Here is a 21,095-nt window from a genome sequence, read left to right as displayed (position 1 = left end):
TAGTTTTGGAAGTTTTAGCCACAGCAATCAGAGAACAAAAAAAGATAAAAGGAATCCAAATTGGAAAAGAAGAAGTAAAGATGTCACTGTTTGCAGATGACATGACACTATACATAGAGAATCCTAAAGATGTTACTAGAAAACTACCAGAGCTAATCAATGAATCTGGTAAAGTAGCAGGATAAAATAATTAATGCACAGAAATGTCTTGTGTTCCTATACACTAATGATGAAAAATCTGAAAGTGAAATCAAGAAAACACTCCCATTTACCACTGCAACAAAAAGAATAAAATACCTAGGAATAAACCTACCGAAGGACACAAAAGACTTGTATGCAGAAAATTATAAGACACTGATGAAAGAAATTAAAGATGATACAAATAGATGGAGAGATTACCATGTTCTTGGATTGGAAGAATCAACATTGTGAAAATGACTATACTACCCAAAGCAATCTACAGATTCAATGCAATCCCTATCAAACTACCATTGGCATTTTTCACAGAACTAGAACAAAAAATTTCACAATTTGTATGGAAACACAAAAGACCCCAAACAGCCAAAGCAATCTTGAGAAAGAAAAATGAAGCTGGAGGAATCCGGCTCCTGGACTTCAGATTATACTTCAAAGCTACAGTAGTCAAGACAGTATGCTACTGGCACAAAAACAGAAATATAGATCAATGGAAGAGGACAGAAAGCCCAGAGATAAACCCACGCACATATGGTCACCTTATTTTTGATAAAGGAGGCAAGAATATACAATGGAGAAAAGACAGCCTCTTCAATAAGTGGTGCTGGGAAAACTGGACAGCTACATGTAAAAGAATGAAATCAGAACACTCCCTAACACCATACACAAAAATAAACTCAAAATGGATTGAGACCTAAATGTAAGGCCAGACACTATCAAACTCTCAGAGGAAAACATAGGCAGAACACTCTATGACATAAAGCACAGCAAGATCCTCTTTGACCCACCTCCTAGAGAAATGGAAATAAATACAAAAATAAACAAATGGTACCTAATGAAACTTAAAAGGTTTTGTACAGCAAAGGAAACCATAAACAAGACGAAAAGACAACCCTCAGAATGGGAGAAAGTATTTGCAAATGAAGCAACTGACAAAGGATTAATCTCCAAAATTTACAAGCAGCTCATGCAGCTCAATATCAAAAAAGCAAGCAACCTAATCCACAAGTGGGCAGAAGATGTAAACAGATGTTTCTCCAAAGAAGATATACAGATTGCCAACAAACACATGAAAGAATGCTCAACATCATTAATCATTAGGGAAATGCAAATCAAAACTCCAATGAGATATCATCTCACACTGGTCAGAATGGCCATCATCAAAAAATCTACAAACAATAAATGCTGGAGAGGGTGTGGAGAAAAGGGAACCCTCTTGCACTGTTGGCGGGAATGTAAATTGATACAGCCACTATAGAGAACAGTATGGAGGTTCCTTAAAAAACTAAAAATAGAATTACCATACGATCCAGCAATTCTACTACTGGGCATATACCCTGAGAAAACCATAACTCAAAAAGAATCATATACCACAATGTTCATTGCAGCTCTATTTACAATAGCCAGGACATGGAAGCAACCTAAGTGTCCACTGACAGATGAATGGATAAAGGATGTGGCACATATATACAATGGAATATTACTCCACCATAAAAAGAAACGAGATTGAGTTATTTGTAGTGAGGTGGATGGACCTAGAGTCTGTCATACAGAGTGAAGTAAGTCACAAAGAGAAGAACAAATACCGTATGCTAACACATATATATGGAATCTAGAAAAAAAAAAATGGTCATGAAGAACCTAGGGGCAAGATGGGAATAAAGACGCAGACCTACTAGAGAATGGACTTGATGACACGGGGAGGGGGAAGGGTAAGCTGGGACAAAGTGAGAGAGTGGCATGGACATATATACACTACCAAATGTAAAACTGATAGCTAGTGGGAAGCAGCCACATAGCACAGGGAGATCACCTCGGTGCTTTGTGACCACCTGGAGGGGTTGGATAGGGAGGGTGGAGGGAGGGAGATGCAAGAGGGAAGAGATATGGGGATATATGTATATGTATAACTGATTCACTTTGTTATAAAGCAGAAACTAACACACCATTTTAAAGCAATTATACTCCTATAAAGATGTTAAACAACAAAAAAAAAGATTACAGAAAACTTCAATTCCTAAAACCCAAAACTATGAAAATCAAACACTTTTTGTAACTTTTTGAAGTGAAAACCTGACCTGAACAGATTTTGATACCGTTTATCTCACTGACTGCTAACATGCATGCTTCAATGCTGAAATATTAATGTGCTTGATTATATGGAACCGCGTTTTACTCCTCCTCCAGTATACATAATATATGGCATATGTACTGTGTTACCTTTCTAAATTGGGGAGGGAAGGGTATGGGGGCAAGACATAACACTACATAATGAAACACATCTGACTCCAAAGGTTTCCCAAAAAGGTTATGAAAACCTATATATCATACAAGCTTTGGATTTACTTCTGGAACGTAAGGGTAGTTCAATAATAAAAACATTGGGCTCCAGAGTACATATCTATGATCTTTAGGAAAAAGAGATTCAATTTATTCTTCAAAGAACAGAAGTTATCAGAGTATTTCAAATATCCAGGAAAAATTTCCTCCAACACCCTTTGTCCCCTTTTAATGGTAGATGGTTAGAAAGGGTTGTAGATATATATACAGTACATAGGAGGACTGTATGAACCTCATATTATGCTGCCTTTTAAAAGGTCTGTAATTCCATAATATTACTAAAGTTTAAAAAGAAAAGTAAAAGGGCAATTCATTTTAAAGTTTTCATTATAAGAGCTTCCTCAGGGAGAAACTTACTGCTGGCAGATGTGAAAAGCACATGTGATGGAAAATTTCTGAAAGATGGAACAGGTCTGAATCTACTGCTTACTGCCTTTGGAAGTAAATAATTTGCTTGGTAGAATTTCAAAAACAGAATAATAAGCTCAAAAGAAAAAGACTGACAAAACTCATTTGTCTCCAACAAAGCTAATAAAAGTCCCAGTTTGTTAGGCTAAGTACTGCCTTTGACTCCATTATATTCTAACCACTTATCAATGAGTGGGAATAGTTACAATTTAGTTATAATTCACAGAGGAGAAATTTTTAATTATCAGATGATGTAACTGCCATAAATCTTAGTGTTACAAAAACCCAGGTCTCTGAAATCATCTCAGAAAAAGGTTTTAAAAACAAAGTAGAGGAAGCATTCCAAAAACAGCAACAAAAGATTCAAAGGTAGAGGATCTGAATGGGAAAAATATACTGGAACTTGGGTAGAGGAGAGACAGTAAACAGCAGAAACAGAAAATGGTGACAGCACATGAAATTTTATGCTTGCATTCAATTATTCTTACATCTAGGCTAGGGTTACAATGTATAGCTTTGGTTTTCCCAGCTTCTCCCATCCCTGACCTCCCAGAATCAAGGTACACCTATAATAAGCAAAGGGGTGAAAAGTTTCCTACATGACTCTAACCTGAAAGCACAAAAGGCCATAAGCAAGAGGGTCTAATCACAGTAATATGAATGGAATCAACAGGGAATGGCTGGTAAATACCAATAATTTGCTTCCTTCCAAGAAACTTAATTTTAACTGTTTTGGCTCTCTCAAGCCCAGGAACCGAACTCGAGGCATTTTTAAGACATTACAGAAGGATATGTAACTTTACAAAGTAGAGAGTAAATAGAAAATTTTACCCTATCCTCCCCAAAAATGAAATAAACTTAAGATAGTTATAAAACGTTAGTGTTGAATGTCAGAGCTTTCTTTTATGAAAAAGAAAATAAATATATCTTACTTAGAGATTTTTAAAACATGTCAGTAATACAGACATATTCACTACCCACTAAACCAGTATTTACATATTTTTAAAGTATGATCCTCCAGGCCTACATGTGAATCTCAGGAACTCACCTCAGACCTAATGATCAGATTTCGGGGGTGGGGTTCAAAAATCTGCATGTCAAACAAGAGGTTTGGTTGATACTCATGCACATCGAAATCTGTCCTATTCACACCTCAGATTTCAGAATTAGAAAGGACTGGTAGTATCTTCATCAAGCAGTGACAATTACAGTTTATAACAAAAACCCAAAGATGTTTTTCAAAAATCCTGAAATACCTACTCATCAAACATAATTTAAGTTAAATGTATTTTGATTATTTTAATTACTGGAATCAAAAAGTCTATTTATACCATATTTTAAGCAGAATAATTAATTTGACAGCATAACTTATTTTCCGTCCTTTATATAACCATGTGAGCAGAGTTCTAGGGTCTGTCATATTCACAACTGTATCTCCAGTGCCTAAAACTGTGTTTTATACATGCCTGATACACCTCCAAAAACTGGTTTAGTGACTGAAGAATTCTTCAAATATTCTAAATAAAGGAAATTGAACTATTTCAAAAACATTTTTCTTTACTTGCTGCAATTCTATTACCTATCAAATTAATGAGAAACTACAGATGTATGAAGAGTACCCTTTACATTATTGCCAAGGAAATTTGTTTTCTGTGTTTGCGTTTCTTTGTGTTTGTTCAAGTTGAGAATTCCGTAAGATTCTTCAGTATCCTCCATCGCCTATGGCATCAAATTCAACTCCTCTGCATGGTATAGGGTCAGAGTTAAGGCAAGTAATCCTCAGTACTCGCAACAATAAATGCAAGTGTAGCAGAGATTTCTTAAGATCTCTTCATAATCATCTAACCTTGGAAATACAAGTCCCCTATATACGAACCTCCAAGTTGCAAACTTTCAAAGATGCAAACGTGTTCGCATGTCCAATCACATAAGTTAGTTCACGTGTCTGGTGTACACTGTCACACGCATGCCTCCTCTATAAGTGGTTGTGCTTTTCTGTACTTTACTGTACAGTACTGTATAGCGTACAGTAGTACAGTATCTTTATTTCAAGCCCAGGATGTCCAGAAGCAATGGTAAAAGCAGTGGTGATGTACCTAATACCGCTAAGAATCACCAAGAGAGACAAGAGGAAGAAGAAGTAACTGAAGAACCGAAGAGATTCACGATACAGGAAATGGCAAAGGGATTTTCTTTGAGGAGGCACTGTTAGTTTTTGAGGCATAGGACCTGAATGTAGAACGGTACACAAAGGTTGCAGCTACCATTCAGAATGCAATCTAGTCCTACCATGTCATCTATGACAAGAAAAAAAGAGCTACTACCCAGACATCACTGGATCGTTTTTTCAAGAGTAGATAGAATTGAATCCAGCAAGGAACCAGAACCTGTGCCATCAACGTCAGGAGTGAGCAGCTTGCCCTCCGACTCCTACTGCTGACGATCCTTCAGCTCCACCATCTCCCACCTCCTCTCCCTCCTCCAGTCAATAACTCTTCTTGCCTGTTCCCTTGATGCCAGCCCCTGTATGCCAGGTGGTGTACTGTACTACTGTACTTTTCAAGGTACTGTACTATAAGATGAAAAATGTTTTCTTTATTTTTTGTGTTTGTTTTTTATGTATTATTTGTGTGAAAAGTATTATAAACCTATTACAGTACAGTACTATATAGCCGATTGCATTAGTTGGGTACCTAGGCTAACTTTCTTGCACTTATGAACAAATTGGACTTATGAATCCTCTCTAGGAACAAAACTCATTCGTATGTAGGAGACTTACTGTATGGAAAATAGTGTCAGGCTGTGTATGGAGAATTTCCTATATTGTATAATTCCCCTCCTCAATAAAGGGAAATAAATGTTATATGAAAAACTCTTCAGATTTATGTAGAAGATTTGTTTAAAATATATAATAAATTAGGTACAAATCTGTAAGGATTAGAGTTAGACTTTACTGTAAGAACATTTCAATTCCTACGTTTTAAAAACAGTTATCTTAGGAAATTCCCTGGCAGTCCAGTGGTTAGGACTCCGTGCTTTCACTGCCAAGGGCCAGGGTTCGGTCCCTGGCTGGGAAACTAAGACTCCACAAGCCATGCAGTGTAGTGAAAAAATAAATAAATAAAAGACAGTGAAATAAGAAAATAAATAAATAAATAAATAAAATAAAATTTAAAAAGTTCTCTTCCCAAGTAAAACAAATCAGTTAAACCAATAATAATTGCCAAAAAGTACCAAAAACTTAAGCATTAATATGTGAAGAAGAAGCCATTAACACTGCTCTGGTCAGTGATCATAATCCAGCCAAAGACCCAATATGCAATAACAGAGAAGATGGGTCCATTTTCATCCACTATACCAAAGAGCCATCCCTAACCCCCACCCACCCTCTACCCATCACACACATTTTTTTTTTTAATGACTTGGGGGAGGAAGCATGTCACGGGGGTAAGTATAACTGCATAGAGTTGTGTGGGTGAGTTAAAGAGGAATTTCTTAACCTAGTCCAAGAGCCATTACACAATATCAAATTCCTTGAATTTTACTAGTTTATTCACTCAAATGATAAAATATACAAATTCACAAGGTACTAACTCACCATTATATATATATATATATATATATATATTCTTTATAATAGTTAAATACTTCTAACATCCATAAAGTGACCCCTTGCTTTTTCCTTCATTTTGATTCATCTGGACCTTTGTCAAAAATGACAGACACACAGGGACTTCCCTGGTGGTGCAGTGGTTAAGAATCCGCCTGCCAATGCAGAGGACATGGGTTCAATCCCTGGTCCGGGAAGATCCCACATGCAGCGGAGCAACTAAGCCCGTGTGCCACAATTACCGAGCCTGCGCTCTAGAGCCCGCGAGCCACAACTACTGAGCCCACGTGCCACAACTACAGAAGCCCACACGCCTAGAGCCTGTGCTCCACAACAAGAGAAGCCACTGCAGTGAGAAGCCCAGACACCACAACGAAGAGTAGCCCCTGCTCGTCACAACTAGAGAAAGCCCATGCGCAGCAAGGAAGACCCAACGCAGCTATAAATAAATAAATTTATTTATTTATTTATTTATTTATTAAAAATTGACAGACACACAAATGAAAGATTAAGTCTCAAAAATACCTGATAGAGTAGTTAAATATAATCAAAAGTGTCTTATATAAATGTCTTATCTATATATTTTATTTATAAATATCCCTGGTCTACACCACAGAAAAGTTCAATAAGCAATTCACAATTTAAACTTATGTATGCATCTTTTAAAAAATGAATTAAATTTATGATCAACAGAAATAAAAAAAATATGTCTGGCATTTAAATAATGAAGCTAATAATTATGAGGGAAAAATTATAATTCAATTACATGCTATTTCTTAAAAATAAAAAAAACTCAAATATTGATAGTATAACATAACATTCTTCCCATGTTTAATTTCACATCCAAATCTTAAGGGTCATTTCCCAAGAATATTTAAAGCCACAACATTTTCCCAAGTGTCTCGCTCAAACCTTGAGTGATAATCAAATTACTCGTTTCAAGAAAATATCAAAACACTCTTTTGAAGAAAATATCATGTTTGTCTATTTTCTCATCTTCAACTGTTAACCAGTCTCACCTCTGCCCAAATCTCATTTGACAATAGTGTTCCATACGATTTTAGCGATTCAACAAAGTTTTCATAGATATCATGAAATCCTCTATCTTTTATGAGATCAGCTATTTTACTTTATAATACAACCACTTCCCTTCTCTTCCACCAATAAAATCCTATAAAATCCAATAAAATTCCACCATTTCCTCTCTTCTGGACTCTTGCAATGTTCCTAACGTTCGTCCTAGCTTCCAATGGCAGGGGGCTGAGAGGGACACAGAATCTCTATCCTCTACGTGGGAACCCCAGTAAATATTTTAAAATCTAAAACAGATCCTACTCAAAACTCCCCCATGACTTTTTATTACCTCTTCACTTCACTTCATTCATGTGTCAGCTCTCTAATACATCTAATTTCCTTCCTAGGGTACTACTTACATATTTTGTACTACTACTATATTATATTTTTGCTTATTTAGCATCTGCCCCAACCTCCATACACACACCCCCCAAAAGGTAAGCTCCATAAAGGCAGGAAATTTGCCAGCTAGATTCAACACTTCGAACAGTGCCCAGTGCATCAGAGGCATTAAATAAACAGAGCCAGTTAAATGAATATAATACTATATGGTCAACAAGTTATTAAAAGTCGTCAGTAAGATTAATAAAGACCTGGACACACAGATAGAAACACTACTGTTAAAGGCTATGACAGAGAGTCATATGACGATGAGAACTATCAGTTTATTAGAGAAGATTCTGTGATATGACAACTTTTTCTTGCCTGCATGCACTCACATAATAAATATTCCACTGACAAAGATTCCATGTGTATCAGGAAGTGAATGTTAAGCTTAAAGATAATATCCCACAGCTGAGTCATTCCCAAGTGTTTTAAAGAAAATAAAATATGGACAAAAACAAGCTGAATTACACAGGTAAAGTGACCCCAGAATCACCTAGTACTCACGAGGATTCTCCATAAAATGGTTAATGAAAAATATCAAACAACCCAGGAATGTTCTTTAACTGAATATCCCTTGTGCCCCTTCCCCACATATTGTCCCAAACTAGATCTAAAATAGCTTTCCTGAACTGACACTGGCTCTGAAGGTTAGTGTAATCTCTTGTACTGTCATTGGACTGCCTGATAATCCATGTGTTATCCTAAAACTATCTGTCCGAAAAGCTTACATTAGACCACTATCCTAAATGGATTAGCAAGTTAAAAACATGTAAAATTGCTCTCGCTTTGCACACAACAAAAAAGTTCAAATTCAAATTTTAGGTAGTAGATATTTCAAATAGAACTTTAGAGCTATATAGGGACCACAGACATTCACTATTATTTCACAAAAACTTACTGAAGGAGGCCAGTCACTACTGCTACTCAAAAACCTAGGGAAAGAGTCACGAGCAAGACAAATGTAATTCCTGCTCTAATAGAGGGTACAGAAGGGAAGACAAATTAATAATGGGGAGTTATAAAGAAAATACCAGGGATATCTAAACTAACAGATCTATCTAATGGCCTCATTTTAAATCTGGGGAATGAGATCTGCAAGAAAATTCAACTGGTTAGTGGAAAAGTTAAAGGTATTAGTTTATCTAATTCTCCCCTAATATTACCATTTCATGTTCTCCAGTTGTAGATTTCTAATGTCATCTTATTTTAACTCACAAAGTATTTAAAGCTGCCATTATTTTAAGAAATCCACCAAACTTTTACTCCAACAGTGAATTCACAGTATTATAATATTCTACTCACTAACTGTCCCTGGCATGAAAATTCAAAGCATTAAGGAAACAGGCTATCTCAATCTCATTTCTAGATCATGACCAAAGTAATTTCTCAGGGGTTTTTGTACATTACATGGAAAAGGCTCCTAAGGATTAATACCATATGTGCACTCTGTAACATAAATCCTAAGCAATTACAAGTTTTAAGATTTGTACCTGTGTGATGGAGAAGGAGCTTCAAATTGAGGCACTGTGCTATCCTCACTGACAGGAGAGTATAAGCCGCTCATTTCCTGGAAGCACAATTATTAGAGTTACAGACACTCCAAAGAGAAGATGTATAAATCAAAAGGAGTTATGATATTATATTCCTTTCCAATCCCAGGTTTTATCAGTCCCTTTTTGTCTCAACACCCAAATTTCTCAAGGCTTCCTTTCCACAGAGTACAAAAGCAAGGATATCTGAAAGTTAAGAGACAAGCCTTTTCTATGATACACATTCTTAAAGAACCAGAAACACTTTAATAAATATTCATCACTAATGAAGCTCCCGAATGCAGAAAAAGACAAATGTAAATAATCTGAATGAGATGTACAGTACACTATGTGAATAGTGAACTAGCTAATCATTAATCCAGGTGAGACCCTACTGATAAATATTAAGATAAATATGACAGTATGGCAACTGGATCATTAGGTTCAACTCTGCAAAGTACAGAAAAACATGATATGTCAGTCTCTACTTCAAAAATATTCTCTGCAAACATTAAGAAAAGTAGCATTCCTCTTGATTCAAATATTAGCTTTCTAGTAAACAATGGATTAAACTCTAACTTTGATCATTAACTAGAGGAAAAGGCCTCCTAATAAACTATTACTGCATAAATTATGACTGTGACTTTCTATACAATGGAGACCAATCCCATAAATTTAATGCAGCAATTTAAAGGAAAAGCAAAAATTTCATGAAACTGAAAAATTACTAGAGATGTGAGAAATTCTTGATATCTTACTTCCACTCTTTTGATATCCTCTTCCAAAACACTTAACTCCTTCTGAATCTGCTCCAGTTGCTGTAGATTAGAGAGGAGGAAATAAAAAGCCTAAACCAAACCACACAAGCATCACCACAATCATAAAATAACTTAACATTTACAAAATGATTTCTAGGAAAATCTGCACTAATGGTTGTCAGGGTGAAATACTGCAGACAAAAAGTGCTGTAAGTTCCTATGTTAAAAAGTAAATGTAAAGACTTAATATTTAAGAAAACAGTATTTTCTTTAATACAAGGATTGGCTTTATAATAAAAATATTAAAGATGAACAACAATGACAATATAACTTAATAAAAACAGAAGACATCCGAAGAATTTTCAAATTACCTCATTTAACTGTCAGCAATTAATGTCAGCATGTCAGTTAACCCCATTTTAAAAATAAAAAAAGTCTCAGAGATTAAATTCTACCACCCCAAAGCAATCACAAATTAGCCTCTTAAGCATTTTTTAAAACATATTTAAGATAATCTTTTATCTTTGATATCTTACCTACTACTGCACCATAACCTTTCTCCACGCCATTAAAATGCAAACATTTTCATTGTTGCATCACATTCAACAATATATTTAACCATCAGAGATTTAAGTTGTTTGCAAACTATCATAAGTAATTCTGGAACATACTAGTCTGCATTTCAAATTTCATTGATTATTAAAAATGAAATTATTCGATCAAAAGAAAAAGCTAGCAAATCTTCACTGCATTAAAAAAACTGCTTTTCAGAAACACTATCAAATTTAAATTTCTATCACTATTATGTGTAAGTGGCTATCTTAATCTAACCCAAATATATTGAGCCAATTTTTAAAATGTAAAATAACAATAATGAATACTTATGTAATAATATTTATTGCCAGGTGTGAAATAGGAACTACTACACAGGAAAATGAAGCACAGAAAGGTTAAGTGACTTGTCCAAGATTATTCAGCAAATACATGGCAGACAAACAGATTTTTAAGCGCCTTTTCTTGTGTGGCAATATATACACAATTGATAACATATTAATTCAAATATTTGCCAATCCTAAGCATTTTGCTAAGCACTGTGAAAAACAGGATTTAGAAAACTCTAGCCCTTGCCCTCATGGAACTCAGTCTAGGGAAGATGGCAAAAAGTAAACCAATAGTTGAAATATCATAGAAAACATTATGATGATGGTATGTACAAAGAATTAAAGGTACACAGACTGCCCCTAACCTAGATGGAAAACTTGGGGAGAGGGAAAAGGCAACTGGATAACTGAAACAGGATCTGAAATTAAATGAAATGCTGAGCATCGAAGGACTAACAGTAATTTGCCAGGTGGAAAAAAGGTGGGAAAAGACAGAATAAACAGAGTAAATAATAAAACACACAAAGACCTAAAAGCTATGAGAAAGGGAAATAATAAATCTGAATTTATGACAGTGAATGAAATCACCCAATGTCAATCAGTATAGTCAGAAGAGATGAGAACAAAAACTGGGTGTAGGGAACACCAACAGCTAAGAGATAGGCAAAGGAAGAAGGAGCAGCTCTATGTCAACCATCAATAAGGGTAAGGGCAAAAGCCAGGAGAAACGATAGCACAGTATCACAGAAACCATGGTTGGGACAGGGGGAGGGGGTTAAAAAAAAAAGTGATTAGCATTGTCAAATTCTTTCAATTCTTCCATCTAGTTTAATAAACTTTACTCCATCCTAAAATTTTTCACACAATACTCCTACCTTAACTGAAATTTTGCTCTCCCTCAAGGACACAGTCTGCCTTGGAACTCTTTCAAATAAAAGTTGGTCAAGTGATAAATTCTCTCATGCCCCAGACTAGATGGGGACTTCCACTTCTACTGCATTCACTGGCCATTCCCAATAATTAGTCTTCCACTCTAACATAAAAAACACTCTGGTCTGGCTCAATCCAAGCAGCCAAATCACTGTCAACAGATCTAAGACATCTACAAATATCCCAGTTATTTCCTACCATCACTAAATCCTTTTGCCTTTTGGTCCATAGCCATTTTCGACTCTGCTGACCCTAACCCCTAATTCAGCAAAACATCCCATGGTCACCCCTTAACTTTTTCCTTTAATTAGCTTGAAATGCTCCACTGCTGAAACCCCTATTTAAACAAATGCTGACGGGGTCTTTAGTATGATTGTTTTCAAAACACATTTAAAGAGAAGGATGAAAGTAAACATCTAAAATATCAACATCCAGAGACAGCCAATATCACTTGTATGATACATAATACATATTTAAGATCAAATTAACAATTTTCATTCCACTTCTGCAATTGAAGTACCAAGAAAAAAAATCCAGTATCACCTGAAATCTCAAAATACTAAATGCTAATGCCCAACCCTCTGAAGATAATGTCCCATCCTTCCAGTGCCCCAAAGCTTTGCTGGATAATACATCCATTACTATATATGAAGGCCGTATATTAGATGAACTACATAAAACTACCAATGTTCAAACAATTTTTACTTCCAAAAGCAGCAATTTCATATGGTTCAATTTAAAATAAAACAACCAAGGTACAAGGGCTGCCGTAATAAATACATAGGTATAGTGTATCGATAAAACAAAATGATGTAACCTACTTATGTGAAAAAGTCTGAAAAGGTGTCAAGACAAGAAATTTTTTCTTAAATTTCAGCGAATGGAAACTATTTAGAGAGCACATGTTAAATGAGGTGTTTACATTTCAAGACGAAATTCTGAAGAAGTTTAAAGCTCTAAATTATTAAGACATTGTGTTATTCTGATTTATAATAAGAAATACAGCCTCCTGTAGGGCCTCCAGATGGGGATTGGTTGTTAGGGGAACCAGCCATGTGATTAGAGGGTTGGAACTTTCAGCCCCACCTTCTAACATCCAGAAAAGAGAGAGGGGCTGGAGACTGAGTTGAATCAACAATGGCCGATCAATCATGTCCATGGAATGAAGCCTCCATAAAAAACACTAATTTAAGGGGTTCAAAGGGCTTCTGGGTTGGTGAACATGTAGGTTGGTGAGCACATGGAGATGCTTGGAGAATGGCACACCTGGAGAGGGTATGGAAGTTCCATGCCCCCTGAGTTGTATCCTTTCACCATAAACTGGTAATCTAGTAAGTAAACTATTTTCCTAAGTTATGTGACCCATTCTAGCACATTATCAAACCCAAGGAGGTAGACATGGGAACTACCAATTTATAGCCAGTAGGTCAGATGCACATGTGACTTCCTGGACTTGCAATTTTCATCTGAAGGAGCAGCTCAGTCTTGTGGGACTGAATCCTTAACCAGTGGAATCCGGGGATAACTCCAGGTAGACAGTGTTAGATAGAATTGAACTGAATTGAATTGAACTATAGGACACTCAGTTGGTGTCCAAAGAGAACTGGAAAATTGGTGTGGGAAATGATCTACACATTTGGTGGCCAGCAATATGGAGAGTGGTGATGAATAATGGAAACAAGTGTTCTCCTTTCAGGCATCAATATAAGACATTATAGTATGAGGAAACAGAAGAAAGACAAAGGATAACCATTTTAAAAAGCAGAAAGAAAACTGGGCTAACTTCACTCTGCAAATATGTTTCATAAGCCAGAGAGGCAGAATCTAGAATAAAAGCATGAACCAGAGTCCAAGAATGTTTTGGAGATATATGAAGGAAGTCCTTATAAAGCTGAACTGTCATTATCTAAAGGAAAATTGATCATAAATTGGGAATGATAATAAACAAACCTCTGGATCAAATTTGCCTTAACACTATTATGAGTTTGGGGGCTACTGAAAAAAATAATAATAAATACATAAGATGGAGAAATGCTATTTGAGAACACAGTCCTAAGCCATCAACAGCAAGCACTCTCTTAACACAGCATACTGTACCAAAACCCAAAGAAAATTTTAAAACAATTTAAATTTAAAAAGTGAAGAAAGAAAGTCTCAGAAACCCTTAAGACTAAAACAGAAAAGAATTCAAAAATAGAGCCCCCTTTTATTGACATTAGCTTTGGTGCAGGTAGGTATCATCAGCACTCATTTATTTGACCATCACTATCATTTGATAAAAATATGCTTAAGTATTAAATTCAGTATTTTGTTTTTTAGAGCTAATATAATTAGAATACATTATAGCTGCCAAGACTTCTTCAATTATCTGACGTATTCAAAACTGAACAAAAGAATACTGATATACTTGCAGAAAAAAAGTTGGTTAAAAAGAGAGTAGCAAAATTAATATATGGATATAAAAACAAGAAAGCACTAAAAAAAATTCAAAAAAAAGAAAGCACTGTACACCGATCAGATCATCCAACACCCAGAACACTGACAACACCAAAAGCTGACGAACATGTGTAGCAACAAGAACCCTCATTTATTCTTGGTAGGAATGAAAAATTGTACAGCCACTCTGGAAGACAGTTTGGCAGTTTCTTAAAAAATTAAACACACTTTTATCATATGATCCAGTATTACACTTGTTGGTATTTACCCAAAGGAGTTGAAAACTTAAGATTCCCAAAACACACTGATAGCAGCTATATTCATAATACCAACACTTGAAACAACCAAGATGTCCTTCAGAAAATGAATGGATAAATAGTGATACATCCAGACAATGGAATAATATTCAATGCTAAGAAGAAATGAGCTTTCAATCCATGAAAAGACATGGAGGAAACTTAAATGCATATTACTACAGCATGTATGGAAAATCTCTGTAGCTTCCTTTCAATTCTGTGAACTTAAAACTGCTCTAAAAAACAAGGTCTTTAAAAATATATAAATACATTCAAGTAACAAAGAAAAAACATAAGAACAAAAAATCAAAAGAGAAAAGAAACATAAAACAAATAATAAAATGGCAGGCTTAAACTCTAAATTTACATTAAATGTAAATGGACTAAATACAAAATTCTAAGACTGCTGAGTCAGGCAAAGTGAATGAAAAACCTCTGCTGTCTATAAGAAACTCACCTCAAATAAATAAGTGATATAACAAGGAACCAAAGACTCAGTAAGGATGCAAAAAATTCTCACCATATATTTAACAAACTTTACACCACACCATGCAATTGCAGGAAACACATTCTTTTCAAGCACAAATATTTCAAAATTTAATGAACTAACGGGTGATAATGCAAATATCATATTAAGAAAAACACTAATTATTTTCTGATAACAATGCAATTATAACAGAAATCCAGAATTAAAAAAAAAAGAAAATCCCCACATCCAAGTAATAAGTTTATCTCTAAATAACCCACATGCCTACGAAAAACTATAATGAAAATTAGAAACTATTTTGAACTAAGGAATAACAAACAAAATGCCATACCATAATTTTTAGATTCAACTAAAAGAAAAATTGTGGCCTCAAATGCCTATATTAGAAAAAAGTCTGCCTACTAATATGTATATCCAAATTAACAAATTAGAAAAGAAACAACAAAATAAAACCAAAGAAAGTAGAAGGATGGAAACTGTAATTATAAAGAGGGTATTAATAAGATGGAAAACAAAATAGAGAATATAAAACTGAAAGTTTGTTCCTAGATAAAACTCAAAATTGTTACATTCCTGGCAAGAACTGATCAAGAAAAAAGAGAGAAATGCACAGCACCAATAAGCAGAGTCAGGAATGAAAGACATCACTAAAAACTCTGGGGACATCAAAAACTTAGTATTAAGACCAAGCTAATAGCGATAAATTTGAAAATTTAGATGAAACAGACAATGCTTAGAAAAAGTATAACATGTCAAAAATGGTATCTAAAACAAAAACCTGAATAAGCAGTAACTGAATCAATACTTTAAAAGCTTCTGCAAACAACAGGTCCAGATAGCTTCTCCAGCAAAATCCTTAAACATTCAGCAAAGACATCGATCCTAGATTATACAGATTCTTCCAGAAAACAGAAAAAAAGGGTACATTCCCCAACTCATTTGATAAAGCTATCTTTATAACAAAATTGGACAAGATCAGTGTAAAAAAAAAATTAAAGAACAATCTCATTAATGAATACAGATGCAATACGGAAGGCAAGTAGGGCAAACAACTGTCCTGGTGGGGTTTCTAGAATGCAGAACATTCAGTGATAAAACTAGAATACTCTTGGGCAAATCAGGACAGTTGGTCACCCTAGGTGCAAAGTTGATTGACTTTTTAATGTTAAACCAATGTAATTATCCAGTTTAACATAATGAAAAAAAAATATCATCTCAACTGCACGAAAATTTTGGAGAATACTCAACCCCCACTTATAATTTAAAAAAAAAAATCCTCTTAGGAAACTGGGAATAGAAACTTAGCTCCTTGAATGATAAAAAAAAAAAAAATACCTACCAAAAACCTACAGAAAACATCATACCTAATGGTGACACGTCGAAAGCTTTCACTTTGAGATCAGCACCAAGACTAGGATGCCCCGCTATCACCACTTCTATTCATCATTGTACCGGATGTCCTAGCCAGCAGAGTAAGACAAGAAAAATAAATAAAGGATATAAGGATCATAAAGAAAGAAACTAAACTGTTATTATTTGCAGATGATGATGCGTACACAGAAAACATAAAATAATCTACAAATAAATTATTAGAATTAATGATTTTAACAAGGTTGCTGGATACCAAAAGAAATGTGTCAAAATCAACTGCATTTCTATATACCAGCAACAAATAGTAAGAAACTGAAATTAAAGACACAGACATCACTTACAATAGCATAAAAATGATTGAAGACCTATGAACAACTCTAAAATAAAGACATGTAAGAATAATCCCCTGAAAAATATCAACATTTTTAAGGACATTCTTAAGGACCTAGATATACAGAAAGAAATACCACGTTCAAAGGCTAGAGGACTCAATATTGTAAAGATAGTCTCCCAAATTCATCTATTGAGTCAAAGTAATCCCAATAAAGATCACAGCAGGTGTACCATGGAAATGTATCAGCTGGTTCTAATATTTATAGAGAAATACAAAGAGCCATGAATAGCTGAGACTTTCATAAAAAAGAACAGTAACTTACTTTAAAGTTCTAGTGTTTAATACAATGTGGTATTGCCAGAAAGATAGACAAACAGACCAGTGGAGCAGAAGAGAGCCTAGAAACAGACCCACACATGTATGGACACATGATGTATGACAGATGTGGTATTTCAAAGCAATGGGAAAAGGATGGACTTTTTAATTAAGGATGCTTGGACATCTGGACATCCATATGAAAAATTCCCAAGTAGATTATAGATGCGAGTATGAAAAATAAAAGGTAAAGATTCAAGTAGGTAATATAGTAAAATGTCTTCATGACCTCAGGTGGAGAAGAATTCTTTACCTAACATAAAAGGTACTAATTATAACAGGAAAGACTAATAAATTTGACTCTATTATAGACAGAAACTTCTGCTCATCAAATGACATCATTAAGACAATGGAAAAAGCAGCCCAATTAGAGGGGTAAAAGATTTGCTATAGATAAGTAGATATAGAGATAGATAGATAGATAGAACAAAGAACTTTTATCTAGAATATATAAACAATAAACCAATAAGAAAATCAACTAAATAGAAAAGATGCACAAAGCTTTAAACAAGTACTTCACACATACACAAAAATCCCAATGGCCAATTCATAGTACTGTGTACTCAACCTCACTGGTCTCAGGGAAATGCAACTTAAAACCACAAAGAGATAGCAATACATATCCTAAGATTTGCTAAACTGAAAAAAGTCTATTGCCACCAAGTACTGGCAATAATATAGTGCAATAGGAACATTCCTACAATGCCTGTAGGAAGAGTAACCAATACAACTGCTCAGGCATGTTTGGCATTATCTATTAAATTTGAAGATGTACATATCCTATGACTCATTAATTCCACTTCTACATGTGTAGCATAGAAAGATATATACTAATATATACCTGGATACATATATAAGATAGTAACATTGTAAATAGCTCAAAACCAAAAACAACTCACAAGTCCATCAACAACAAAAATGGGGTGTATTCATTTAATAGAATACTATAAAACAACAAAAATGAATCAATTATAGCCATATACAACAATGGGGATGAATCTTAGCACTGAGCCAAAGACAAGAACAAAACATTATATAATGCAGAAGTGCATTTATATTAGTTCAAAAGAAGAGACTTATAAATACTTAGGCATCAAAACAATAAAGAAAAACAGAGAGGTGATTACCATAAATATCAGAATACTGACTACCTAATGGGCAAGGGAGAAGGCTATAATCTGGAAAGGGTAGGGAGGGAGCTTCAGGAAGCCTAGCAAAAATCTATTGTTTAATCAGGATGATGGTCACACGGATGATCACTCTATTATGAATCTTTAAACTGTAAATTCGTTTTACGAACTTTTCTGTGCTTTATTTCATATAAAAACATTGTAAAATTCAATTCTTTCAAATATTCAAAATAAAATTCCGAACAAAACCAAAAGGAAACCAAGACTCATCAAAACTGTCCTATTACAATGAATTAAACAGGTACCACAAATATCCAAAAGTATATTTTAAAATTAAATCGTATGAAATATAAGGCAATTGTTCAAATGCTGGTACAAATTTGCACAGAGGAGACTGGCTTTTACATGGAACCTAAAGCCCTTTTGTTCAATCTGACCATGAAGAAAGAATAACATGTTCATTTAAAAACATATATTTATTAAGTGCTGTGGTAGGCTGGCTGTAAGAAAGCCTCCAAAGATTCCCACCTCAGAATTCACACCCTTATGTAATTCCCTCTCTTTGTATAGGCTGGACCCAAAGATTTGCTTGTAATGGAAAAAACAGAACACTTATTGAGATGTAACTTTCAAGATTAATCTACAAAAAGCATGTGACTGCTGTCCTCAAAACCCTCTCTTGCTCCCTGTGAGGGAAGTCAGCTGCCACACAGTAAGTTATACTATGGAGAAGCCCATGTGGTAAGAATATGGTATCTCTTTCCAACAGCCAACGAGTGAACTGGGAAGCATTCCTATCCCAGTCGAACCTTAAGATAACTGCTGCCCTGGCCAACACCTGGAGCGTAGCTTGGTGAGAAACCCTGAGCAAAGGCACTCAGTTACTCTGCACCAAGATTCCTGACACAAGATATTAAATGATGTTTTTAAGCCATTAAATTTGAGGGTAACTTGTTACACAGCAATAGATAACTAATGAAAATGCCTACTATGTGCCTTGCACATTCCTTTCTCTTAATATTCAAAGGAGAGTCAAGGAAAAAAATAAATCACAAATAAAAATTAAATGTAGGATTCTAACAGCAAGATGTGACATTGGAACAAATAAGTATGTTAAATCTGAAAAGCAGATTCAGAGTCTTGGTTTAGACTCATCATAACTGCAATTAAAAGTCAAGCATAAAATCACAAAGTTAATTTTCAAAGTCTGAATGTTAATCTTAGGAAAAGAAAATCAGAAATAGTAGTTTGTCTCCTGGTCAGTCTGTATTTTGCTTGAATAAGTTCAAGTATAAATTATACTACAGGAGATAAGACCTTTAACAACCATATTCACTTTGAGGATTAAACACACAATATATACTTTATAATATATGCAAAAAAGTAACCACTCACTTCATTCTGTCTGTACTAAATCATGAGGTATTAATCAACTACCTTTTCTAGACTAAAGTTTACTATTTCCAAATCACTAGTGTACCTGACTCCAATCACAGAAAAATTAATGAAATTTAATCAAAGTAACTGGTAGGTTTTTAAGTCTGTTATCCTAGCTCCAAATTTTCAAAGTTTTAAAACTTTGTTAACCTAGCTCCTCAGAGTCCCTTGTGTAGTTAAACCTGATATACTCAGAATCACTCAATTATGGATACACTAAAAACAAGAAAACCAAAATATATTAATGACAGTATAATCATTGCATATTAAGAGGCACCAATATCCAGAAGTACTTGGAACCAGTATGTTTCTAGGTTAAATTGCCTATCATAAGAAAATATGATCCAAGAGAGAAAAAAAATCTATCATTCACAAGGATCTTGTAAGATTCAAATTAAACTCAAGTTGAAAAATTCTAAAGCACAATTAACCCAGACATAATAACAAAAATATAGGAACACTGATACTAAGGGCTATGTGATCAAAGGCAATATCACGGAAGAAGCTATTGGAGGCCACTGCATCAGAGAGAGAACAAATTAATATAAGAAGGACGAGCTATCGTTGGGAAACATTCTCCACTGATCTCTCCCATTTCTGCACATCTTTTGGTAACTTTTGTTCCAAATTATCTTTTCAAGGATGTCTGTTTAGTGAACACCCTGGCAAGACAGAAATACTGACTTCCTCCAGGAGAGGGGGCAGATTTGTTTTCTGATCAATAAAATAAAAATAGTGTCTCCCTGCAGGGCAAAGACTGAACAGATTTGCTAGCAGACCCCTTTAAAAGACTGGGGTTTCCTAAGTTCAAGGTTCTTTGGTTGTAATATATATCCATTATATATGCAGAATCTACCAAGGCCCATCTCTAAACCGCCCCTGAGGGATTTGCAGGTCATGAAGCTGATGCTGCCAGGTATGCCATGAGTAGTCAAGACTTTATTTCCAACCCAGAAGTCTCATGTCTTCTGCCAGCATCTATGAAACTGTGGCAGACTAACTTGTCAGCTTGCTAGTAAAAATCCCAGAACATTCATAGTTGTTTATTTTATAGTTATATGCTGCATCCTTCTTACCTAAGAAAATTTCAAATCTAAATATATTGCAAGCATTAACA

At 34.8% G+C, this 21,095-nt stretch overlaps 1 protein-coding gene across 10 annotated transcripts in view; it reads right to left on the bottom strand.

The window, feature by feature from the left end:
* The window catches only part of COP1 (COP1 E3 ubiquitin ligase), a 290,627-nt gene that overhangs the window by 188,083 nt on the left and 81,449 nt on the right, over nt 1–21,095 (bottom strand). For 9 of the 10 annotated variants that reach the window (XM_049715673.1, XM_004269788.4, XM_033428138.2 and 6 more), the window contains 2 exons: nt 10,302–10,361; nt 9,505–9,581 (listed from right to left, as the gene is read on the bottom strand). The exons of the other annotated variant lie outside the window; for it this stretch is intronic. In XM_049715673.1, coding sequence (XP_049571630.1) covers nt 9,505–9,581; nt 10,302–10,361 — 137 coding nt within the window. The remainder of the gene's footprint in view (nt 1–9,504; nt 9,582–10,301; nt 10,362–21,095) is intronic. 10 annotated transcript variants of the gene reach the window in all.

The sequence above is a fragment of the Orcinus orca genome, chromosome 1 (genome assembly GCF_937001465.1).
Source record: "Orcinus orca chromosome 1, mOrcOrc1.1, whole genome shotgun sequence".
NCBI classification, from domain to species: domain Eukaryota; kingdom Metazoa; phylum Chordata; class Mammalia; order Artiodactyla; family Delphinidae; genus Orcinus; species Orcinus orca.
Note: the sequence above shows the minus strand (reverse complement) of the source record. Positions and strands in the feature narration are given on the sequence as shown.